We start from the raw sequence: 21501 nt of genomic DNA on the forward strand, positions 1-21501 counted from the left end.
AATCATGGCCGCGCCTACGGGATTCATCGGAAGCCTCGGCATGTATGACTGAGCTCGCAAACCATTCAGTTCTTACATTGAGCGGGTGGAGATTTTTTTAGGGCCAATAACATTATTGAGACTGAAGGTGCAGATGAGAATGTTCAAGTCAAAATAAATTAATTCATGAACGGAGGAAAGCAATTTTTCTAATGGAGACAAACCTACTCAGGCCAGGGAAAGTGAAGAATGGGTCGTTTGAAGACATTGTCGAGAAACTCGAGAACCATTTCAACCCAAAGTCGTTAGAAATATCAGAGAGCTATAAGTTTGGTACCAGAAACCAAAAACAAAGTGAAACCATCAGTGAGTACATTGTAGCTCTTAAAAACCTGTCTTTGCATTGTATCTTCGGCACATTTTTGGATCGAGTGTTGCGACATAAGTTTGTGTGTGGGCTGGTTGATGAGCGCACACAGTCCAAGTTACTGAACACTCCGAACCTAACGTTTGACACAGCATGCAAAATTGCCCTATCTATGGAGATGGCGTCTAAGAATGCTAGGGAGCTCCGTCCAACTCAAGTGACTAGTGCAGCTGAGGTCTACAGTCACAAAGCCACCGCCAAACCTAAAGCTGTGAGACTGGGTCAAAAGCATGTCAGAGAGAGCAGTTCAGTGACTGGTTATCACTGCAATGGAAATCACTCACCACAGCCCTGCCAATACAGAAATGCAAAGTGTTTTCACTGCCAGAAGCAAGACCATATTTCAACAGCTTGCAGAGCTAGATCTAAAGTAGGAAGTAAGAACCATTCTAGTGGCAATGCAAAGCAGCGACAACAAAAGGGAGGAGTTCACAATATTGAAGTGAACACACCTGATGTTGAAGAACTAGGCATCTATAGTATCTAGTGCCACTAGCGGCAACATTAGCAGTCGTGAGAAAGACTTCCGTACAAAACTTTTGATCAACGAGCGATATATTGATATGTGTATCGACATGGCAGCGGACTGCTCTATCATGAGTAAGGGCACATATGAGAGTAAGTTTAATCAAGTACCACTTACAAAGAGTACCATAGAGTTAAAAACCTACTCCGGAGAAACCATAGAGACATGTGGACAAATGGAATGTACAGTTCAACACAATGGCCAGTCAGTAAAGCTGCTTATTATTGTAGCGAGCTACAACAACAGGCCAACCCTCATGGGCAAAACTGGTTGAGAAAGTTAAAACTAGACTGGAAAAAACGTCTTCAGTATAGATGCTTCAAAGAAACGACTTAACACAATGCTGAACAAGCCCCTCCGCCAGAAATTCATTAGTAGCGCCCCAAGCAGGAGGTGAAGCGCTACTGGAAGCGTTCCACCTCCTTCTTGGGGTGCTACTACTGAAGATCGCAGCACTACGTGCAACAGTGCCACACGCATCGGCACATAGCGCCACGTCATTGCAGGCCTCCTCCGCTGATTAAAGGGGAGGGGCCTAGCGCCACGCGCACCGGGACCCTGCTGGACCACCAGGGAGCGGAGTGCCGTGAAAACAGCCTGGCACTCAAGGGAAGTGCTGGGCTGAGTGATCGCGGCCGGCACCCCGAGGAAAAAAGGGGAAGGGGGCAGGTGCTGGCAGTCGGACAAAAAATATGGCCACCCGACATCTGTCGCTTTTGATATCACCGCCGCCGCGGCTGCAAAAACGCCCCCCCTGACACTGTCGGCCATATCGTCCGGCGATAGTTCAGGGGGCGCAAGTGAAGTCTGTGGCCGGGACGCAAGTGGGGCGCTGCGCACGACAATGACGTCATCGCCGGCGGCGCAGCGCCACGGGGTGCTACCGGCTACCACCGCCACTAACCTCCTGCTGAATTTCACAGGAGGTGCTAGCGGCACTGTGCCCGGGCGCTAGGGGATTTGCGCCCCATTAGCATCCCCCGGGGGCGCTAACAAGAGGTGCAAATCAACTCAATTTTTCCCCCATAGGATCATAGAATGGTTACAGCACAGAAGGAGGCCATTCGGCCTGTCGAGCCCGTGCCGGCTCTCTGCAAGATCACTTCAGCTAGTCCCACTCCCCCGCCCTTTCCCCGTAGCCCTGCAAATTTTCTTCCTTCAGGTACTTATCCAATTCCCTTTTGAAAGCCACGATTGAGTCTGCCTCCACCACCCTCTCAGGCAGTGCACTCCAGATCATAACCACTCGCTGCATAAAAAAGTTTTCCCTCATGTCGCCTTTGGTTCTTTTGCCAATCACCTTGAATCTGTGTCCTCTGGTTCTTGACCCTTCCACCAATGGGAACAGTTTCTCTCTATCGACTCTGTCAAGACCCCTCATGATTTTGAATACCTCTATCAAATCTCCTCTCAACCTTTTCTGCTCTAAGGAGAATAACTCCAGCTTCTCCAGTCAATCTACGTACCTGAAGTCCCTCATCCCTGGAATCATTCTCGTAAATCTTTTCTACGCCTTCTCTAAGGCCTTCACATCCTTCCTAAAGTGCGATGCCCAGAATTGGACACAATACTCCAGTTGAGGCCAAACCAGTGTTTTATAAAGGTTCATCATAACTTCCTTGCTTTTGTACTCTATGCCTCTATTTATAAAGCCCAGAATCCCGCATGCATTTTTAACCGCTTTCTCAACCTGCCCTGCCACCTTCAATGATTTGTGCACATATACCCCCAGGTCTCTCTGTTCATGCACCCCCTTTAGAATTGTACCCTTTAGTTTATATTGCCTCTCCTCATTCTTCCTACCAAAATGTATCACTTCGCACTTTTCTGCATTAAATTGCATCTGCCACGTGTCTGCCCATTTCACCAGCCTGTCTATGTCCTCTTGAAGTCTATCACTATCCTCCTCACTGTTCACTTTACTCCAAGTTTTGTGTTATCTGCAAATTTCAAAATTGTACCCTGTATTCCCAAGTCCAAGTCATTAATATTTATCAAGAAAAGCAGTGGTCCTAGTACCGACCCCTGGGGAACACCACTGTATATCTTCCTCCAGTCCGAAAAACAACCATTCACCACTACTCTGTTTCCTGTCACTTAGCCAATTTTGTATCCATGCTGCCACTGTCCCTTTTATTCTATGGGCTTCAACTTTGCTGGTGAGTCTATTATGCGGCACTTTATCAAACGCCTTTTGGAAATCCATGTACACCACGTCAACTGCATTGCCCTCATCAACCCTCTCTGTTACCGCATCAAAATCTCAATCAATTTAGTTAAACATGATACGAGTAGTAAATCTTTCAGACTTTACCAGAGAATGTCTGCATCAAATCAGCATTGTTCATTAAACATATTCATATGGACTCAATATAGTTGAGCTAAGCTAAATATTTAAACCAAATCTTAATCCTGATCAAATAGTTTCATCCAGCATTGCATGATTGTACGTACTAAAGTTCATAATCATAATCATAATCATAATCAACTTTATTGTCATTGTTAGTGCACAAGTGCACTACGGAAGGTTCATCTATAGTGCTAACTGTGTCTAGCAGTGGAAAACCACAATAAGTGGTAGTACGTGCCTGTAAGCTATATACACGGACCACAAAACATATTTCAAAATATGCACTTTTGTGCGACATACTTTTTAAAATCCTAACAAATAGTTCAATCAGTTTACTTTAAGAACAGATCCAATGATTCAATAATCTGCGTGGCAGGAGGCAGAGGAATTGGATGGTGTAATAAGTTTGGGCATTGTCCTTGTACAGGCTAAAATCTTTGTCTCAAATCCCACCAAAAACAGATTAACTGGCCATTCATCTCAGTGTCACCATCTGTGAGCAAAATGGCTGCCATTTTAGTCTAAATAACAATAGTGAATGCACTTTACCTGACAGATATGATAAAACGCTATATAAATAAAACTTTTTTTCCCCATTCACAATCAACTTTTTTAGCCATTTTTACCCACCAGGTATATCTGAAGTTGCAGCTTTCTCTGAGTTGTAGCTTTTCTTTCAGTTAGTGGAGATAATTTCCTCCACTTTTTTGTTTCCTTTACGTGCGCCTTGCCTGTTGTGTTTGACATGTGCTGGATCTCATTTTAATTGGTCAACAGTTAACAGTATTTGCATATGCATTTTGGCTGATCTTTCACTAGCCGCCTCTGCATTTGTTTTTGTAATGTAGGTAGCCTGTCAACCTCGTGATCTTAAATTGTATCCATTACTCTCTGTACAGTCATTTTTCTTGCCTCTCCTATACGTTCAGCGATAAAGCTATTAAAAGCTGACAAAGTCTTTTTGGCTTTCATCAGCATCAGTGATCGCTCACATTTACCACTGCTCTCCAGTTGCCCTGACTTCTCTGCTCTCCTTTCAAAGTTGACCGTTGTGATTGAACGAGAGATCCTTGAACTTCTGCCTTTTTCTCTTTACAATTGTTTAGATTTTCTGCACTTACAGCAATTACGTCACGGCTGCTTGTGGGACCTCTGAACACTATTTTTATTTACTTTGACTCCTCTCACATCTGGATTCTGTTTAATCAACATCCTCTGGGCTGCTGCTCTATGGAATACCAGAGTCAGCTAATTAAAGGCTCTTTCAAGCAATCAGATGAAGAATTTATAAGAGTCAAGTGCGTATAGTTGCAACTTACAAATCAACAGCAGACAGAACAATCTCTTGGTTTGTAACAGAACCTCAGCATTGCTCAGGATAAAAAGACACTATTTTTATTTTAATCACTTCTATCTTTTCACATATAAGTTAGTCTAGTGTTTGCTGGTATCTATCCGCCAATTGCAAGCATCACTAACATTAGCTGACACAAATATATAGGACATATAAGTGGGCCTTATTTAGAGGGGCCACAGCCTTTGTTGGAATAGATGGACTGAAAACCCCCAAGCACTTTGCCAGTGCTTCATATCCATACGTGTGAACACAAGTTCCTCTCAAAGTAACCACCGTTTCTTTGGAAAATACCATTTGACAATGTCCAAACAGCTATCTTTCACTGACTTACTTTAAAATTTCTTTCAGAAATCATGGAAGATGCACCTCAGCATTCCCATTTATCTTCCAATGCAGGCTCTTTCTGAAGAGTAAAGTGAAACTAAGACAACAGATTCCAGTTCAATGAACTGGTGCTGCGTGCAATACCTTCTGTACCAAGATGTGTTATTTTTATTTTTAGAACACCCGCTGTCTCAAACTGCAAAATGTATTTGCCTACGTAATAACAGTCACTACACTTCAAAAGTTATTCATCGTGTAAAGATCTTGAGACGTCTCACCCTGATAAGGAATCAAAAAAGTCCAAGTATTAGAATTATTCCAGGGAGCTCTGACTCCCCTCAGTCCTCTCCTGCCATTTCTCCTTCCACCCACCCTGTTACAACTGGACTCTAATAGGCAGACGTTCAGAGTTACCAAGTTACCAAATAGTCTTTGGGGTAACTTTTACGGGCTCGTGCTCCTGGCATGGAGCCTCGCTCAATGGGAGGGCAGATTGGACAACTGAACATGGAGATCAGTGCACAGAATTATAGTCAGTGAACAACAATTCAAAGTCTGGCCCCATATATGTTCTATTGCTTTAAAAAGAAGTGCTGCACGAGCTTTGGTATATTGTGTGGCATTTTTCTTCTTGTCTCATTAAAATTAATTTATATTTATTACCGTTGAAAGGGCAATGTTGTGTGTCTCATGAGTATTATAATAATATGAACCATGGGACACTTGATGCTAGCTATGCCTTCAGTGAGAGCTCTATCAATGATCTTTAAGGTTTTGTGCAAGCTTTGTGTGTCACAGTGGGGGCCCAAGAAACTGTTTTGTGATGTGTAACTGACTGCTGCCAACTGAAGCAGCGGGTGGCGTACATTTTCTGATTGTGTTTTTCCAATCCAAGATATACTTAAAAGAAAATCATTATAGACAGTTGTGGCAGTTTCTACAAGTGGTGCTGCTGAGACAGTTATGGGCTTCAAACCCAATTAAAACTACTAGTATGTACAGGTGTTACAGTGACTCCAACACATTGTGCCAGAGAGTGGTGAAATGCAGGTGTGAAGCCCGGATTTTGAGTTCCCGGTCTTGACTGTACTTTCAAGGGACGCCACTGAAGAGAGGCTGAGAATTGCAGCAGGTTGCCCCAGGACTGCATATGCCTTGCAAACTGGCAGTAAATTAATTCGATATAAACACTGATGCCAGAAACATGTTTCACAGAGAACAAAACTCCTACCAAAGACCCCACAGCTTCTGTTTAAGGACAATTACAACTTAGTCCATTGGTTTAACTCCTGTACATTGAACTTTATTTTGTCTTTGTCCAGGCTATACATTATACTGTGCTAACACACAGTTGCCTTCTGTCAATGTCTCACTGATTCTTTTATTGAATAAATCTACCAGATTAGACTCAATTAAAAGTAATGACAACAATGTTTACACTTTGGAACACCATAATGGAACACTTTTTTCACTGTCAAAAGTACAGAAGAACTCCTGCGACAGAATATTCTTAGGCCTAAAAATTCGGTTGCTTTGCGCCTCCCATTAGCGCCCTAAGAGGGTGCTAACGGGGCGCAAAGCAACTAGCGCCTGGGTGCGGCGCCGCCAACGCTTCCCGTGAAATTCAGCAGGGGGGTTAGCAGCAGCGGTAACCGTTAGTGCCCCACGGCACTGCACAGCCGGCGATAACGTCATCACCGTGCGCAGCGCCCCAATTGCGCACCGGCCACGATCTTCTGTAGCGCCCCCTGACTTACCGCTGGATGCTATGTCCGACGGGGTGAGGGGGGGCATACCTGTGGCTGGGGCGGCGCTAATTAAAGGGAAGGTGCCGGGCGGCCATTTTTGTTGCTGGCTGCCTGCCAGCACCTGCCCCCTCTGCCGTCCCCGGCCTCCTATGAAGCCCCCCCACGGAGTGCCGGCTGCGCTCCGTGAGCCCAGCACTTCTCTTGAGTGCCGGCCTCTTTTGCCGGCACTCCAATCGCTGGTGGCCCAGCTGGGCCCCGGGTCATGCTGCGCAAGGCCCCTCCCCTTTAAGAAGGGGAGCAAGGCCTGCAGTACCGCGGCGCGACGTGGCGCAGAGCGTGGCGCTGCTGCACGTAGCACCACGGTATTCACTCGCAGCGCCCCAAGAGGGAGGCGGGGCACTTCCTGTAGTACCCCACTTCTCTCTTGGGGCGCTACCGATGAATTTTGGCCGCGGGGGCGCTAATTTTGTCAGGGCGCTAAAAGTAGCGCCCCGGCCAAGTTAGCGCCCCAAAGGGGGCGCGACTCAATTTTTCCCCCTTAATTTCTAATATGACAACAAATGCTGATAAACAATATATCCACTTTTCAGGAACTAATCATGAAATTAGCCTTTTGGGATTAGAAACAGTAAACTGCTTCAATTTATAGAAATTATGATGAATTGTGCAACAGTTTCCTCCGTATTTTGCCTACAGGCTCCAACCCTCAATTCAACTTAGTTACCACGACGGCCCTATAGATCAGTGATCATGTGTATAATGGTTTGTTTTCATTATGCATTCAGTGAACTTTACTTACAGCAACTGGGTCACTAGTCCCTGAACTTTATCAATATGGGGCCTGCTCGCCACTCCGTTCATTACTTGTGTCGGCTGAAGGTGAGGACTGAAATATAATATCTGTACTTGGTGTTCCTACCTGAGGATCTGACAGACGTGAGATGTCCGGGTAAAGGTAAAACTTGATTCCATCTGCAGCTCCGGGAAGAGTCACTCCTCGAATCAATAAAATCAGCAGCATCAGGTAGGGGAACGTTGCTGTTACATACACCACCTGAAAACAGAGGATACAAGCCATCAGCTCTGCCTTTGTACTATTCTCCAACAAAAGGATAATAATCAGCATTACCTGGCAACTGTTACACACCCTGCATTATCTGCAATAACGCCCGACCATATGAAAATCACCGGTTTTTCTGTGTTTTTAAAAATTTAGCTTTACATAACTCATGCATTTAAAAAAAATGATACATGGGGTAACAAAATGCATGATTCCATCACTTGTGTGATGCCATTCCATTAACGTTCAGAAATGCATAGAAACACATCGTCAAATTACAATTATAAAGTGAATATGGGCATTTTTCAAATTGAGATTCCTCTTTCAGCATCAAAAAATGAGAGTCCCTATAATGTCCATATTTAAGGGGGTACTTATGCAATCATGTTCTGAGAAACAGCATTTTCAAAGCCTTTCCCACGATTTCAGTAACAGGTTGTTATGGAAAAACTTTATTCTTTCACCTGTTTTTCATTAAAAGAGGGTTTTTACCCCGAAAGACTGAATTAGGAGAAATTTCCTTCCAAGGAGGGCTGTTGGAGTTTGGAACGCTTTGTCACAGGAAGTGGTTGAGGCAGAGGCCCTTGCATGTGTTTTTAAGGGAAAGTCGGATAAATATTTGAAGCAGAGGAAGATACCAGGCTGTGGGAGAGAGCAGGGCAGGGGATTAATTTTGGATTGCGGTAACAAAGAGCTGGCGCAGACGCAATGAACCAAATGGCTGTGCTGTAAACTTCTGTGGTTCTATGAATAGGGAATGACATAAAATACAAAATGGGATGAGATCACACTGTCCAATATCAAACGTGATGCCGCAGATGAAATTTCTGTGGCCACTTTTTAACAAAGGTGTTAATTTGTTCAAAACTGTTGGGTTAATGCCGTTATTACAACAGCTCAAAGGAATTTCTTACAAATGCGTTAATGCATTGGTATGTGCTGATATCGCTTAGTGTGATTTCACCCGGCAGATGGAAATAATATATATTGTTACGTTATGCAAAAGGCTATGCACAATAGGGTCAATTTTCACTGCCTTCGTCTGGCATTAACGGAGCGGTGACAGCCTCAAAATAGATTCGGTAGACGTACCACCCCGTTAACACCGACGATGTGCCAGGCTCCATTTTGAAAGGGTGCCTACCACTGGATGTTCAAAGGGCCCGCCTGTTTCAGGAGATAGGCCCCGTTTAATATAGAAATCGGGGCCCTATGACTTAAGTAGAGCCCAGACTGCCATTTTTGGTCGGAACTGGTGACCAATTCCACAGGCAATGGAACTGAAGAGGCCCGCCAAAGGTAAGTGTCGAATTACTATTGTGGGCCCCAGAGGAACAGAAATGCTTCACCGGGGCCTACAAAAATAATCCAGGTCACTGCCGCCCCAGGACCCCCAGCATCCACAATCACGAACCCCGTCCGCGCCCCCCCCCCCCACAACTTACCTTGCTGGCCGGCCGCCTTTTTGACACCCACTAAACTTAAGAGGCGGCCGGCCAGCACCTATTGGTCTCCGTCGATTGGTTGCACACAAGTTAAATTCGGTCCCAATTAGGTTTGATTTTACACGAGTGGGCGATCGATGGGGAGCATCGCTGAGGGCTGCGCTTATCACATTGTCCCAGTACACACAGCTGGCAGACAAAGCTCCCGCAGTAGCGCACATTCGGAACATTGTCCCGGGAAGGTCAACATCGTGAAAACACTATAGAAGCAAACTTGCATGCAATAGCAATGGCTAAACCAGTATTGAATAAGCACTCAACTATAACACCATGGTAGTGCCAGTGTAGAAAGTAGAAAGACCACGATAAAAAAAGTGATATCAGACTAATTCTGCACATCAATATCAGGAGTAATGGATGACATGTCACACTATACATCAAACTAAAAGTGGGCAGATGTGTTGGGTGTTTTTCTATTCATCAAAGGGAAAGATGTCAGTGTTAGAGGAGGGAACACTACTGGCACCCGGTGTCAGTACAAGCCAGGTCCAGGGTATGTGTAGCGTTGGTCAGCTGCACAGCAAAGCTTCTCTACTCTGTCTCCAAATGTGCCTTAACCTCCAACTTTCACAGACTCCTGCTGCACTAGCATAACATTTCACTGACAAAATAACAGCATCTGACAACTCACGCCGTTATTAATGCACAAATCGGCTAGCAACTTGTAGCGAGGAAGGGATACCCCGTGAATTGCGAATCGGCACAAGTTGCTGGTCGATTTGCGTCACTCCACTGTTAGCTTTGCAAAAAACAGCATCTCGCCCTTAACCTTCCCGTGAGTTTGATGAACTTGCTGCATTTGCACATTAATTGCCCATTAAACTCACCACAGAAAGTTAAGTCTAGTAATTAACAGCGTAAGTACTCTTTTAACGATGTGATAAGTGTTAATAACTACCAATAGACCTCTCTTGCCCAGAAAGTGAACAATTATAAGTGTGGAGTCACATTCCTTCAGGTTGTGAAGTGTTTTAGGAGATTTCAAAAATGTCAAATTTTATATTTTTATTCTTATTTTCTTACAACAACAACTTGTATTTATATAGCACCTTTAACATAGTAAAACATCCCAAAGCACTGCACAGGAGTATTTTAAGACAAAAAAAAATTGACACCAATCCACATAAGGATAAATTAGGGCAGGTGATCAAAAGCTTGGTCAAAGAGGTAGGTTTTAAGGAGCGTCTGAGAGGTAGCGAGGCGGACAGGTTTAAGCGGGGAATTCCAGAGCTTAGGGCCTAGGCAACAAAAGGCACGGCCATCAAAGGTTGAGCAATTATAATCTTGAGGATCCTTACGTTTCCTTTCTGTCTCCATTTCAATCTCACTTAATCCAATCTTTCTTTCCCACTCTTTATTTCTCTTTCTATACCTGATTTGGCATTGAATTCACCCACTCTAATTCACCCTCCTTCTCAGTCCTTCCTCTGTTTATTTCTCAATCTTTAAATCGCATTGGTTAAGGAGATACACTGGCCAAGATACTCCGATCCCTACGGGTGTACACGCTGTGTACACACCCAAAGGGACATCGGAAATGCTGGTTTCAGGCATGCACAGCGCATGCGCTGAAAACCGGCATTTCCAATCTGTCAAGAATGGTCTTGACAGATCCTCTGGCTGCCCTGGAGAAGGGCCTCTGCGGGCGGATAGTTCCGCTTTTTGGAGCCCCTCCGCCCGCAGAAAACCCTTACAATTCTTATGCCTGGTAAAAGCAGGCGTAAGGCCTGCTTTTACAAGGATAAGAGTTGAAAAAAAGTTTTTTTTAAATTTTCACTGCTTTATAATTTAAAAAATATAGTACTTTTAAAAAAAGGTAAGTTTATTTTTAGCCCCGTAAAAAACTTTAATTTTTGTTTAAAATGTTTAATTTATTGTAATTTCAAGTCATTTTAAAAATGTGATTTAAAAAAAATGTATTTAAAGTTTTACTATGTTTTTGGGGTAATCTCCATTCATATATTTGACGGGTCTTCCTGTCAAATGTATGAAGAGAGATTCCCTTCTGTGATTGGCTCCCCATGGCTCAAGTGATCCCAGGGATGCTGCGAACTACCTGCGCCTCTGGGATACATAGGCCCTGCACACTTGGAGTTTGACGAGGCCCAGGATCGGAAAATACAGGCTACTGTTTGTCCCATTGTTCTCCAAGGTTCCAGGTGCCCTGTTGAAAACACTACGCCGTTATCAGCTCGCACTTTCAGCAACTTTGTGGGCAAAATATTTTCAAGCCTAAATGTGCACAAACAAGTCTAATGGGGCACGCGCCAGCAAAATCTGGCCCATTTTGAATTTTCACACCAGACACGTTGATAACTTCTATGTGGGAGACTGACAATTAAGTGCTTGTTAGTGCAGAAGCATGGGCAGTTTGAATTGTTGCTCGGGCCACTTGGAGTTCAGTTGTGACTCAGTGCACTGGGGAAAATCGAGCTAAGTGTAAAACCAATTTCACCCCTCACATTCTAGTCTCCACTAGCTAGGGCTGTCTGGAGTGGGGCTCGAACCCTTCACCTTCTCACTCAGAAGCAGAAATGCTATCATTAAGCCAAAGGCTCACTCCCCATAAATAAAAAATATAAACCAAAAAAAATACAACAAACAGGGAAAACTCATATTCATAAAAGAAATTTATATTTCTCTAATTTACATCAAAGTTGATTGTATCAGGCATTTCTTGTTTTAAATATTTATACATTTGTTCCTTTTAAAACATTCAAAACTGTTTGCATTTAAATCCAAAATCCACATTTTTTATTAATTACCATTAATTATAGAATTATCTTATGATTCTCTACATTCTACTAATTATACTTTGTAACAGTTTTTGATATTTATGAATAATTAGCTGTTTAGCTATTAAGAAAAACTTTGCCAATATTTAATTGGTGAAGAGCCAAGATCTTCACTGTTTAGATACTGTAAATTTATGTGCATCTTCAGTTATGACTTTACGATGTCTTTCTACAATCAAATTCCTCAGTGCTATTAACACTTTTATACATTTTTCAACATTTATGAAGTTTTTCATTGTCTAATTTTTCCTCCATCTTGTGCAAAATGCTGCCTCTGCATTACCTTTTCTCCAAATTTGGAAAGTATACCATCTCATTGTCAAACCCCTTTGTAGATATTTCAAATGTTGAAAATTTTACAAGCCTCTAAGTCATCTGGGCCTGAGGAGTAATATTTTTACATTGATATCGACAGTCATATACAAGTATAAATAGTTTTCTTCACACAGACTAAATAGTTGTCATGACTCTGGATAACTATTTCCTGCTTTTCTTAACCTTTTAAATTCTGAAGGGCAGCTTGAAAAATACACAGGTCTCCTGATATGCAACATATTAAAGTTACCTAGCCCAGATAGTATGCATCCCAGCGTACTGAAGAGAGATCTGGGAGTGTATGTACACAAATCTTTGAAGGTGGCAGGGCAAGTTGAGAAGGCTGTTAAAAAAGCATATGGGATCCTGGGCTTTATTAATAGAGGAATAGAGTATAAAAGCAAGGAAGTTATGCTAAACCTTTATAAAACACTGGTAAGGTCTCAGCTGGAGTATTGTGTTCACTTCCAGGCACCACACTTTAGGAAGGATGACAAGGTCTTTGAGAGGGTGCAGAAGTGATCTACTAGAATGGTACCAGGGATGAGGGACTTCAGTGATGTGGAGAGACTGGTGAAGTTGGGATTGTTCTCCTTGGAGCAGAGAAGGTTAAGAGATTTGATAGAGGTGTTCAAAATCATGAACAGTTTTGATAGAATAAATGAGGAGAAACTGTTTCCAGTGGCAGAAGGTTTGGTAACCAGAGGACACAAATTTAAGGTGATTGGCAAAAGAACCAGAGGCGACATGAGGAAACTTTTTTTTGCACAGCGAGTTGTTGTGATCTGGAATGCACTGCCTGAAAGGGTGATGGAAGCAGATTCAATAGTAACATTTGACAGAGAATTGGATAAATACTTGAAGGAAAAAAAATTACAGGGCTATGGGTAAAGAGCAGGGGTGTGGGACTAATTGGTAGCTCTACCAAAGAGCCAGCACAGGCACGATGGGTCGAATGGCCTCCTTCTGTGCTGTATCATTCTATGTTTCTATTATTCTAGGTTCGGGAGGTGACAGCAGAGGCATTAACCATAATTTTCCTTAAAGTATTTGGAAACGGAAATTTGTTAAACTTTTATAACTTCTATGTGGTAGACTGTCAATTAAGTGCTTGTTAGTGCAGAAGCATGGGCAGTTTGAGTTGTTGCTCGGGCCACTTGGAGTTCAGTTGTGACTCAGTGCACTGGGGAAAATCGAGCAAAGTGTAAAACCAATTTCACTCCCCACATTCTAGTCTCCACTTGCCAGAGCTGTCTGGAGTGGGGCTCGAACCCTTCACCTTCTCACTCAGAGGCAGAAATGCTATCATTAAGCCAAAGGCTCACTCCCCATAAAGAAAAAATATAAACCAAAAAAATACAACAGGGAAAATTACACATTCAAAAACATATTCATAAAGGGAATTTACATTTCTCTAATTTACATCAAAGTTGATTGTATCAGGCATTTCTTGTTTTAAATTTATTTATACATTTGTTCCTTTTAAAACTTTCAAAACTGTGTTTTCATTTAAAGCCAAAATCCACATTTTTTATTAATTACCATCAATTATAGAATTATCTTATGGTTCTCTACATTCTCCTAGTTATACTTTGTAAGAGTTTTGAGATTTATGAATAAATAGCTTTATAGATAATATTTTAAAAAATTCCCAATATTTAATTGGTGAACAACCAAGGTCTTCACTGTTTAGATACTATAAATCTATGTGCATCTTCAGTTATGACTTTACAATGTCTTTCTACAATCAAATTCCTAAGTGCTATTAATACCTTTATACATTTTTCAACATTTATGAAGTTTTTCATTGTCTAATTTTTCCTCCATCTTGTGCAAAATGCTGCCTCTGCATTACCTTTTCTCCAAATTTGGAAAGTATACCATCTCATTGTCAAACCCCTTTGTAGATATTTCAAATGTTGAAAATTTTACAAGCCTCTAAGTCATCTGGGCCTGAGAAGTGATATTTTTACGTTGATATCGACAGTCATATACAAGTATAAATAGTTTTCTTCACACAGACTAAATAGCTGTCATGAATCTGGGTAACTATTTCCTGCTTCTCTTAACCTTTTAAATTCTGAAGGGCAGCTTGAAAAATACACACGTCTCCTGATATGCAACATATTAAAGTTACCTAGCCCAGATAGTATGCATCCCAGCGTACTGAAAAGAGATCTGGGAGTGTATGTACACAAATCTTTGCAAGCGGCAGAATAAGTTGAGGAGGCTGTTAAAAAAGCATACGGGATCCTTGGCTTTATTAATAGAGGAATAGAGTATAAAAGGATGTTATGCTAGATACATAGAAGATAGGAGCAGGAGTAGGCCATTCGGCCCTTCGAGCCTGCTCCGCCATTCAATGAGATCATGGCTGATCATCCAAATTCAGTACCCGGTCCCTGCCTTCTCTCCATATCCCTTGATCCCTTTAGCCTTAAGAAATATATCCAACTCTTTCTTGAATATACTTAATGAACTGGCCTCCACCGCCCTCTGTGGCAGAGAATTCCACAGGTTCACCACTCTCTGGGTGAAGAAATTCCTCCTCATTTCAGTCCTAAATGGCTTACCCCTTATCCTTAGACTATGACCCCTGGTTCTGGACTCCCCGGCCATCAGAAACATCCTTCCTGCATCTAGTCTGTCCAGGCCTGACAGAATTTTATAGGTTTCGATGAGATCCCCTCTCAATCTTCTAAACTCCAGTGAGTATAAGCCCAATCGACACAATCTCTCCTCATACGTCATTCCTGCCATCCCAGGTATCAGCCTGGTGAATCTTCGCTGCACTCCTTCCATGGCAAGAACGTCCTTCCTCAGGTAAGGCGACCAAAACTGCACACAATACTCAAGGTGTGGTCTCACCAAGGCCCTGTACAACTGTAGCAAGACATCCTTGTTCTTGTACTCGAACCCTCTTGCTACGAAGGCCAACATACCATTTGCCTTCTTAACCGCCTGCTGCACCTGCATGCTTACCTTCAGCGACTGGTGTACAAGAACACCCAGGTCTCTTTGCACTTCCCCTTCTCCCAAACTATTACCATTCAAATAATAATCTGCCTTCCTGTTTTTGCCACCAAAGTGGATAACCTCACATTTATCCACATTATAGTGCATTTGCCATGTTTCTGCCCAATCACCCAACCTGTCCAAATCGTGCTGGAGTTTCACGACATCCTCCTCACAGCATACCCTCCCCCCCAGCTTTGTGTCGTCTGCAAATTTGGAGATATTACATCCAATTCCCTCGTCCAGATCATTAATATATATTGTGAACAGCTGGGGTCCTAGGATCGATCCTTGCGGTACCCCACTAGTTACTGCCTGCCACTCGGAAAATGACCCGTTTATTCCAACTCTTTGCTTTCTGTCCGCCAACCAGTTCTCTATCCAAGTCAATACCTTGCCCCCAATCCCATGTGCCTTAATTTTGCACGCTAATCTCTTATGCGGGACCTTATCAAAAGCCTTCTGAAAGTCCAAATACACCACATCCACTGGTTCTCCCTTATCTATTTTACCAGTTACATCCTCAAAAAATTCCAGTAGATTAGTCAAGCATGATTTACCTTTTGTAAATCCATGTTGACTTTGTCCGATCCAGTCACTGCTTTCCAAGTGCTCTGCTATTACATCTTTTATAATGGACTCTAGCATTTTCCCCACTACCGATGTCAAGCTTACCGGTCTATAGTTCCCTGCCTTTTCTCTACCACCTTTTTTGAATAGTGGGGTAACATTAGCTACCCGCCAATCCATGGGTACCGTTCCAGAGTCTATCGAGTTCTGGAAGATGACCAGCAATGCATCTACTACTTCTAGGGCCACTTCCTTAAGTACCCTGGGATGTAGATTATCAGGCCCTGGGGATTTATCGGCCTTCAGTCCCATCAATTTTCCTAACATCATTTCCCTACAAATACTGATTTCTTTCAGTTCCACCCTTTCATCAGACCCTATGTTCCCCGGCATCTCTGGGAGGTTATTTGTGTCCTCCTTTGTGAAGACAGAACCAAAATATGTATTTAGTTGGTCTGCCATTTCTTTGTTCCCCATTATAAATTCCCCCGATTCTGACTGCAAGGGACCTACGCTTGACTTCACCAATCATTTTCTCTTCACATATCTATAAAAGCTTTTACAGTCAGTTTTTATGTTCTCTGCAAGCTTACTCTCATATTCTATTTTCCCTTTCTTAATTAATCCCTTTGTCCTCCTTTGTTGAATCCTAAACTGCTCCCAATCCTCAGGGTTATTGCTTTTTCTGGCCAATTTATATGCCCTCTCCTTGGACCTTAAGCTACCCTAATTTCCCTTGTTAGCCACGGTTGTGTCACCTTTTTTGTTTTATTTTTATGCCAAACTGGGATGAACAAATTCTGTAGTTCATCCATTCGGTCTTTGAATGTTTGCCATTGCCTATCCACCGTCAACCCTTTGAGTGCCATTCCCCAATCAATCCTACCCAACTCGCTCCTCAGACCATCATAGTTTCCTTTATTTAAATTGAGGACCCTCGTCTCCGAGTCAACTACTTCATTCTCCATCTTAATGAAGAATTCGATCATATTATGATCGCTCCGACCCAAGGGGCCTCTTACAACAAGATTGCTAATTAATCCTTTCTCGTTACATAATACCCAGTCTAAGATGGCCTGATCTCTGGTTGGTTCCTCGACATATTGGTCCAGGAAACCATCCCGTAAACACTCCAGGAATTCCTCCTCCACAGTATTGTTACTCATTTGGTTGGCCCAATCTATATGTAGGTTAAAGTCACCCATGATGACTGCTGTGCCCTTATGGCACGCTTCTTTAATTTGTCTTTGAATGCCATCCCCAACCTCCGCCTTACTGTTTGGAGGTCTATAAACCACTCCCACTAACGTTTTTTTCCCCTTAGTATTTCTCAATTCTACCCATACAGATTCCACCTCATCAGAGCTAATATCCTTCATTACAATTGTGTTAATCCCTTCTTTAACCAGTAATGCTACCCCACCTCCCTTTCCTTTTTGCCTATCTTTCCTGAATATCGAATACCCCTGGATGTTGAGTTCCCAGTCCTGGCCTTCCTTGAGCCACGTTTCCGTAATCCCAACCAAATCGTATTTGTTTACTTCTATTTGCGCAGCCAATTCATCCACCTTATTACAAATGCTCCTTGCATTAAGACACAAAGCCTTCAGGCTTGTTTTTTTAACGCTCTTAGACCTATTAGAATTATTATTTACTGTGGCCATGTTTGATTTAAACCGTTGATTTCTCTGACCGCCACTTTTGTTTTTCTCCTTCCTATCTTTTGCTTTTATCCTTGTTTCCCTTTCCTCTGTCTTCCTGCTCAGGTTCCCAACCCCCTGCCATTTTAGTTTAAACCCTCCCCCACAGCACTAGCAAACACTCCCCCTAGGACATTGGTTCCAGCCCTGCCCAGGTGCAGACCGTCCGGTTTGAACTGGTCCCACCTCCCCCAGAACCAGTTCCAATGTCCCAGGAACTTGAATCCCTCCCCCTGGTACCATTCCTCTAGCCACGTATTCATCTGAAGTATCCTTCTATTTCTACTCTGACTATTTCTACTCTAAACCTTCATAAAACACTGGTTAGACTCCAGTTATGTGGAGAGACTGGAGAAGCTGGGGTTGTTCTCCTCAAAGTAGAGTAGGTTAAGAGATAGAGGGCTGAAAATTCAGTAGGGTTAGCGCCCCATTTGAGGCGCTAGAGGGCCTAGCGCCGGAGTTATGGCCGGTTTGTAAATTCAATGGGGCCCTGCCATCGGCGTTAGACCGGTTGCGCTGCGCCGGCACCGATGACGTCATCGGTGTGCGCAGCGTCCCGGTTGCCGTGGTGACGGGCCCCAACGCCGAAATTGAGTTGCGGCCGCCTCGCCCGTGGCAGCCGCAACTAACGATGTTTCAGCAGAGTCCTACGCGAGTTAGCGCCGGCGCATTAAGGTCGCGCAGCGGCCGGCCGCTTTCCCGCCGGCCACCTGCCCGCACCTCCCTCCCCGGACTCCTCCACCCCCCCCCCCCGCGGAACAGATGCGTCTGGCCTGCGAGCCCGGCACTTCTCCGAGGTGCCGGGCTCATTTTTTTCAAGATTTCAACGGCCAGCGGGCGGGTGCAGGCAGCTCCTCCTTAACTGAAGGAGGAGGCCTGCACTTCCCCAGCCTGCCGCACCGCATCGGGTGCCGCAGCGCCGGAATTGCGCCGCAATGCGGCAGTCAGCGCCCATTTCGAGGCGCTGACACCCTCCTGTAGCGCCGGCAGCCGTTTGGGCGCGGCGCTACTGAATTTTTGGCGCGCGCAGGGGGACTTAGCGCCGGCGCTAAATTTCCGGCGCTAAAGCCCTGGCGCGGCGCCAACTGAATTTCTAGGCCAGAGTGTTCAAGATCATGAACGATTTTGATAGAATGAATAAGGAGAAACTATTTCCAGTGGCAGAAGGTTTGGTAACCAGAGGACACAAATTTAAGGTGATTGGCAAAAGAACCAGAGGTGACATGAGGAAACATTTTTTTGCGCAGCAGGTTGTTGTGATCTGGAATGCACTGTGATCTGGAAACAGAATCAACAGTAACATTCAAAAGAGAATTGGATAAATACTTGAAGGGAAAAAAATTACAGGGTTCTGGGGAAAGAGCAGGGGAGTGGGACTAATTGAAAGCTCTTTCAAAGAGCCGGCATAGGCACGATGGGCCGAATGGCCTCCTTCTGCGCTGTATCATTCTATGATTCTATGAGGGTGAAATTGGGTGCATTTGAGCCTCCCGTTAGCTACCCCGGGGGGCACTAATGGGGTGCAAATGGCTTTGCGACCAGGCGCAGCGCTGACATCGACTCCCGCCATATTCGGCAGGAGTTTTGCGGCAGCGCTACGGTGTTGCGCCCTGATCTCCTTCACCCGGAGATTGTGATGTCATCGGCATGCGCATCGCCCCGGAAGCGCGCCAGACCCAAAATTGACTTCCGCCCCATGCAGCAGCGCCGGGCAACAACACTGACAGCTGCAGGAGGTGAGCATCGGGCGCCGGCCGCTTTGGGGGTGATGATTAAAGGCGAGATGGCCGAGGTAAGTAAAAAAAAATGTACCTTTCTTGTTCCGCTTTATTTCACGGGTTTCTGCCCACGATCGATCAGCCCGGCACTCTGCTTGAGTGCCGGGCTGATGGCGCGGGATTGTGGCTGCCTTGGTGGTCCAGGTAGGCAATTTTTCTACTGCAGAGCCTGCAGCGATGGCCCTTCCCTTTAAGGGAGGGAAGGAGCCGTTGAACGCGACAGCGCTGCACGGCCCAGTGTGCAGCGCTGCTGAAGTCTCTGCCCCGCCTGCAGCCGATCGCGCTCCAAGAAGGAAGTGGAGAGCTTGATTTAGCATTCCACTTCCTTACTGGAGCGCAAAAACACAATTTTTTAAAGTTTGGAAACATTAGCGCCTGAGGCTAATTTTCTCAACTTTTAAATTTAGCGCCCAAAACGGGACTATAATGAATTACTCCCCCTAAGATTCTAGGTTGGGAAAAAGACACCAGCGGCATTAACCATAATTTTCCTAAAGTATTTGGAAATGGAAATCTGTTAAAGGACTGCAGGGTGGCAAATGTTCAAGAAAGGGGAAAGGGATAAAACTGTAAATTATAGGCCAGTGAATCTTACCTCAGTTGTGGGGAAATGTCTGGAGCTAAAAATTCGGCGCATTTGCGCCTCCTGTTAGCGCCTCCGGGGGCGCAAGCGACTTTTCACCTGGGCGCGGCGCCGCTAATGACTCCCGTTAAATTCAGTGGGAGTTTAGAGGCGGCAGTAACCGGTAGCGCCTCGCTCCGCTGCACGGGCGATGACAACCTGTATATTGATGGGGACAAACCAACTGGCGGACTTCCTAAAAGCTTCTCGCAGACCCCTGTAAGGTGTGGCTAAGAGTGTGGAGGATTCCATCTGGACATGTGTAGCTGTGGATGAACAGGTAACCAATGATCCCCTAATCTGCATTCCAAATAACTTTACTGCATAGTTCGTGCATGGAGTGCATGGCCTGTTGAAAAGTCCTGACGTTCAACCAGGGCAAGGAGCACGAGACTCACAACCCTGGGAACTGCTGCTCTCCATTCCACTATTGTTTGTTAAATTATCCATTCTTGGGATATGGGCATCGCTAACAAGGCCAGCGGTTATTGCCCATCCCTACTTGCCCTTGAGAAGGTGGCGGTGAGCCTTCTTGAATCGCAGACTGCTTTGTCCTGGATGGTGTCGAGCTTCTTGAGTGTTGTTGCAGCTGTACCCATCCAGGCAAGTGAAGAGTATTCCAGCACACTCCTGACTTGTGCCTTGTAGATGGTGGAAAGGCTTTGGGGAGTCAGGAGGTGAGACATTCGCCGCAGAATACCCAGCCTCTGACCTGCTCTTGTAGTCACAGCATTTATGTGGTTGGCCCAGTTGAGGGTCTGGTCAATGGTGACCCCCCCAGGATATTGATGGTGTTAATGCATTATGCTGACAGCAATTTCCAGCCCATGCAAGACTACATAACAAGCTAAATGTGATGCTATTATATACATTTTTTTAAAATTGTTAATATATATTACTACACTCTTCAAATATTTAAGTATTCTTTACTTCTTTTGAGTTGGTCTCCAACCCTCTGCCCCATCTCCCGTCATACCGCAGGTATAATGTTGCATGCATATCCCCATGCTATAATTATGAATACATATAGAGCGTTCTGTGTAAGCCCCTCACTATGTAATGAGAACAGCACATGAACTATTCAAAGGGAAAATGAGCTCAGGAAGGTGGTCCGCGCTGTGAACTCCAGCCGCAGTTTTGTTTCGGTGAGTCCCACTGTTTTATAGCCGATTGCACAATTTCAATCTGCAAGTGATACCACAGTGATTTAATGGGCCCCACATTCCATCAAACTGGCCCTGCCCTAACTGTTTTGTTAGCATTGCATGCAGAGGCATGATAAAATCACCCACAAAATATATAAACAGCATTTTGTAGTCTCTACATTTTTTTTTGCAAAAGATGGCTGGATAAGGATCAGGTGAGGCTTGACATCCTGCTTATTCATCTCACTGAGATTTATTTTTGCAATTTGCCAGCTCCAGCACTCC

General features: G+C 44.3%; 1 protein-coding gene across 2 annotated transcripts in view; it reads right to left on the reverse strand.

The window, feature by feature from the left end:
* Positions 1 to 21501, reverse strand: part of slc6a11b (solute carrier family 6 member 11b) — a 220431-nt gene that overhangs the window by 157142 nt on the left and 41788 nt on the right. For both annotated transcript variants that reach the window (XM_086001774.1, XM_086001773.1), the window contains exon 7: positions 7631 to 7765. In XM_086001774.1, coding sequence (XP_085857900.1) covers positions 7631 to 7765 — 135 coding nt within the window. The remainder of the gene's footprint in view (positions 1 to 7630; positions 7766 to 21501) is intronic.

Source organism: Somniosus microcephalus, chromosome 11, assembly GCF_052327205.1.
Source record: "Somniosus microcephalus isolate GS21.2 chromosome 11, FLI_Smic_1.0, whole genome shotgun sequence".
NCBI classification, from domain to species: domain Eukaryota; kingdom Metazoa; phylum Chordata; class Chondrichthyes; order Squaliformes; family Somniosidae; genus Somniosus; species Somniosus microcephalus.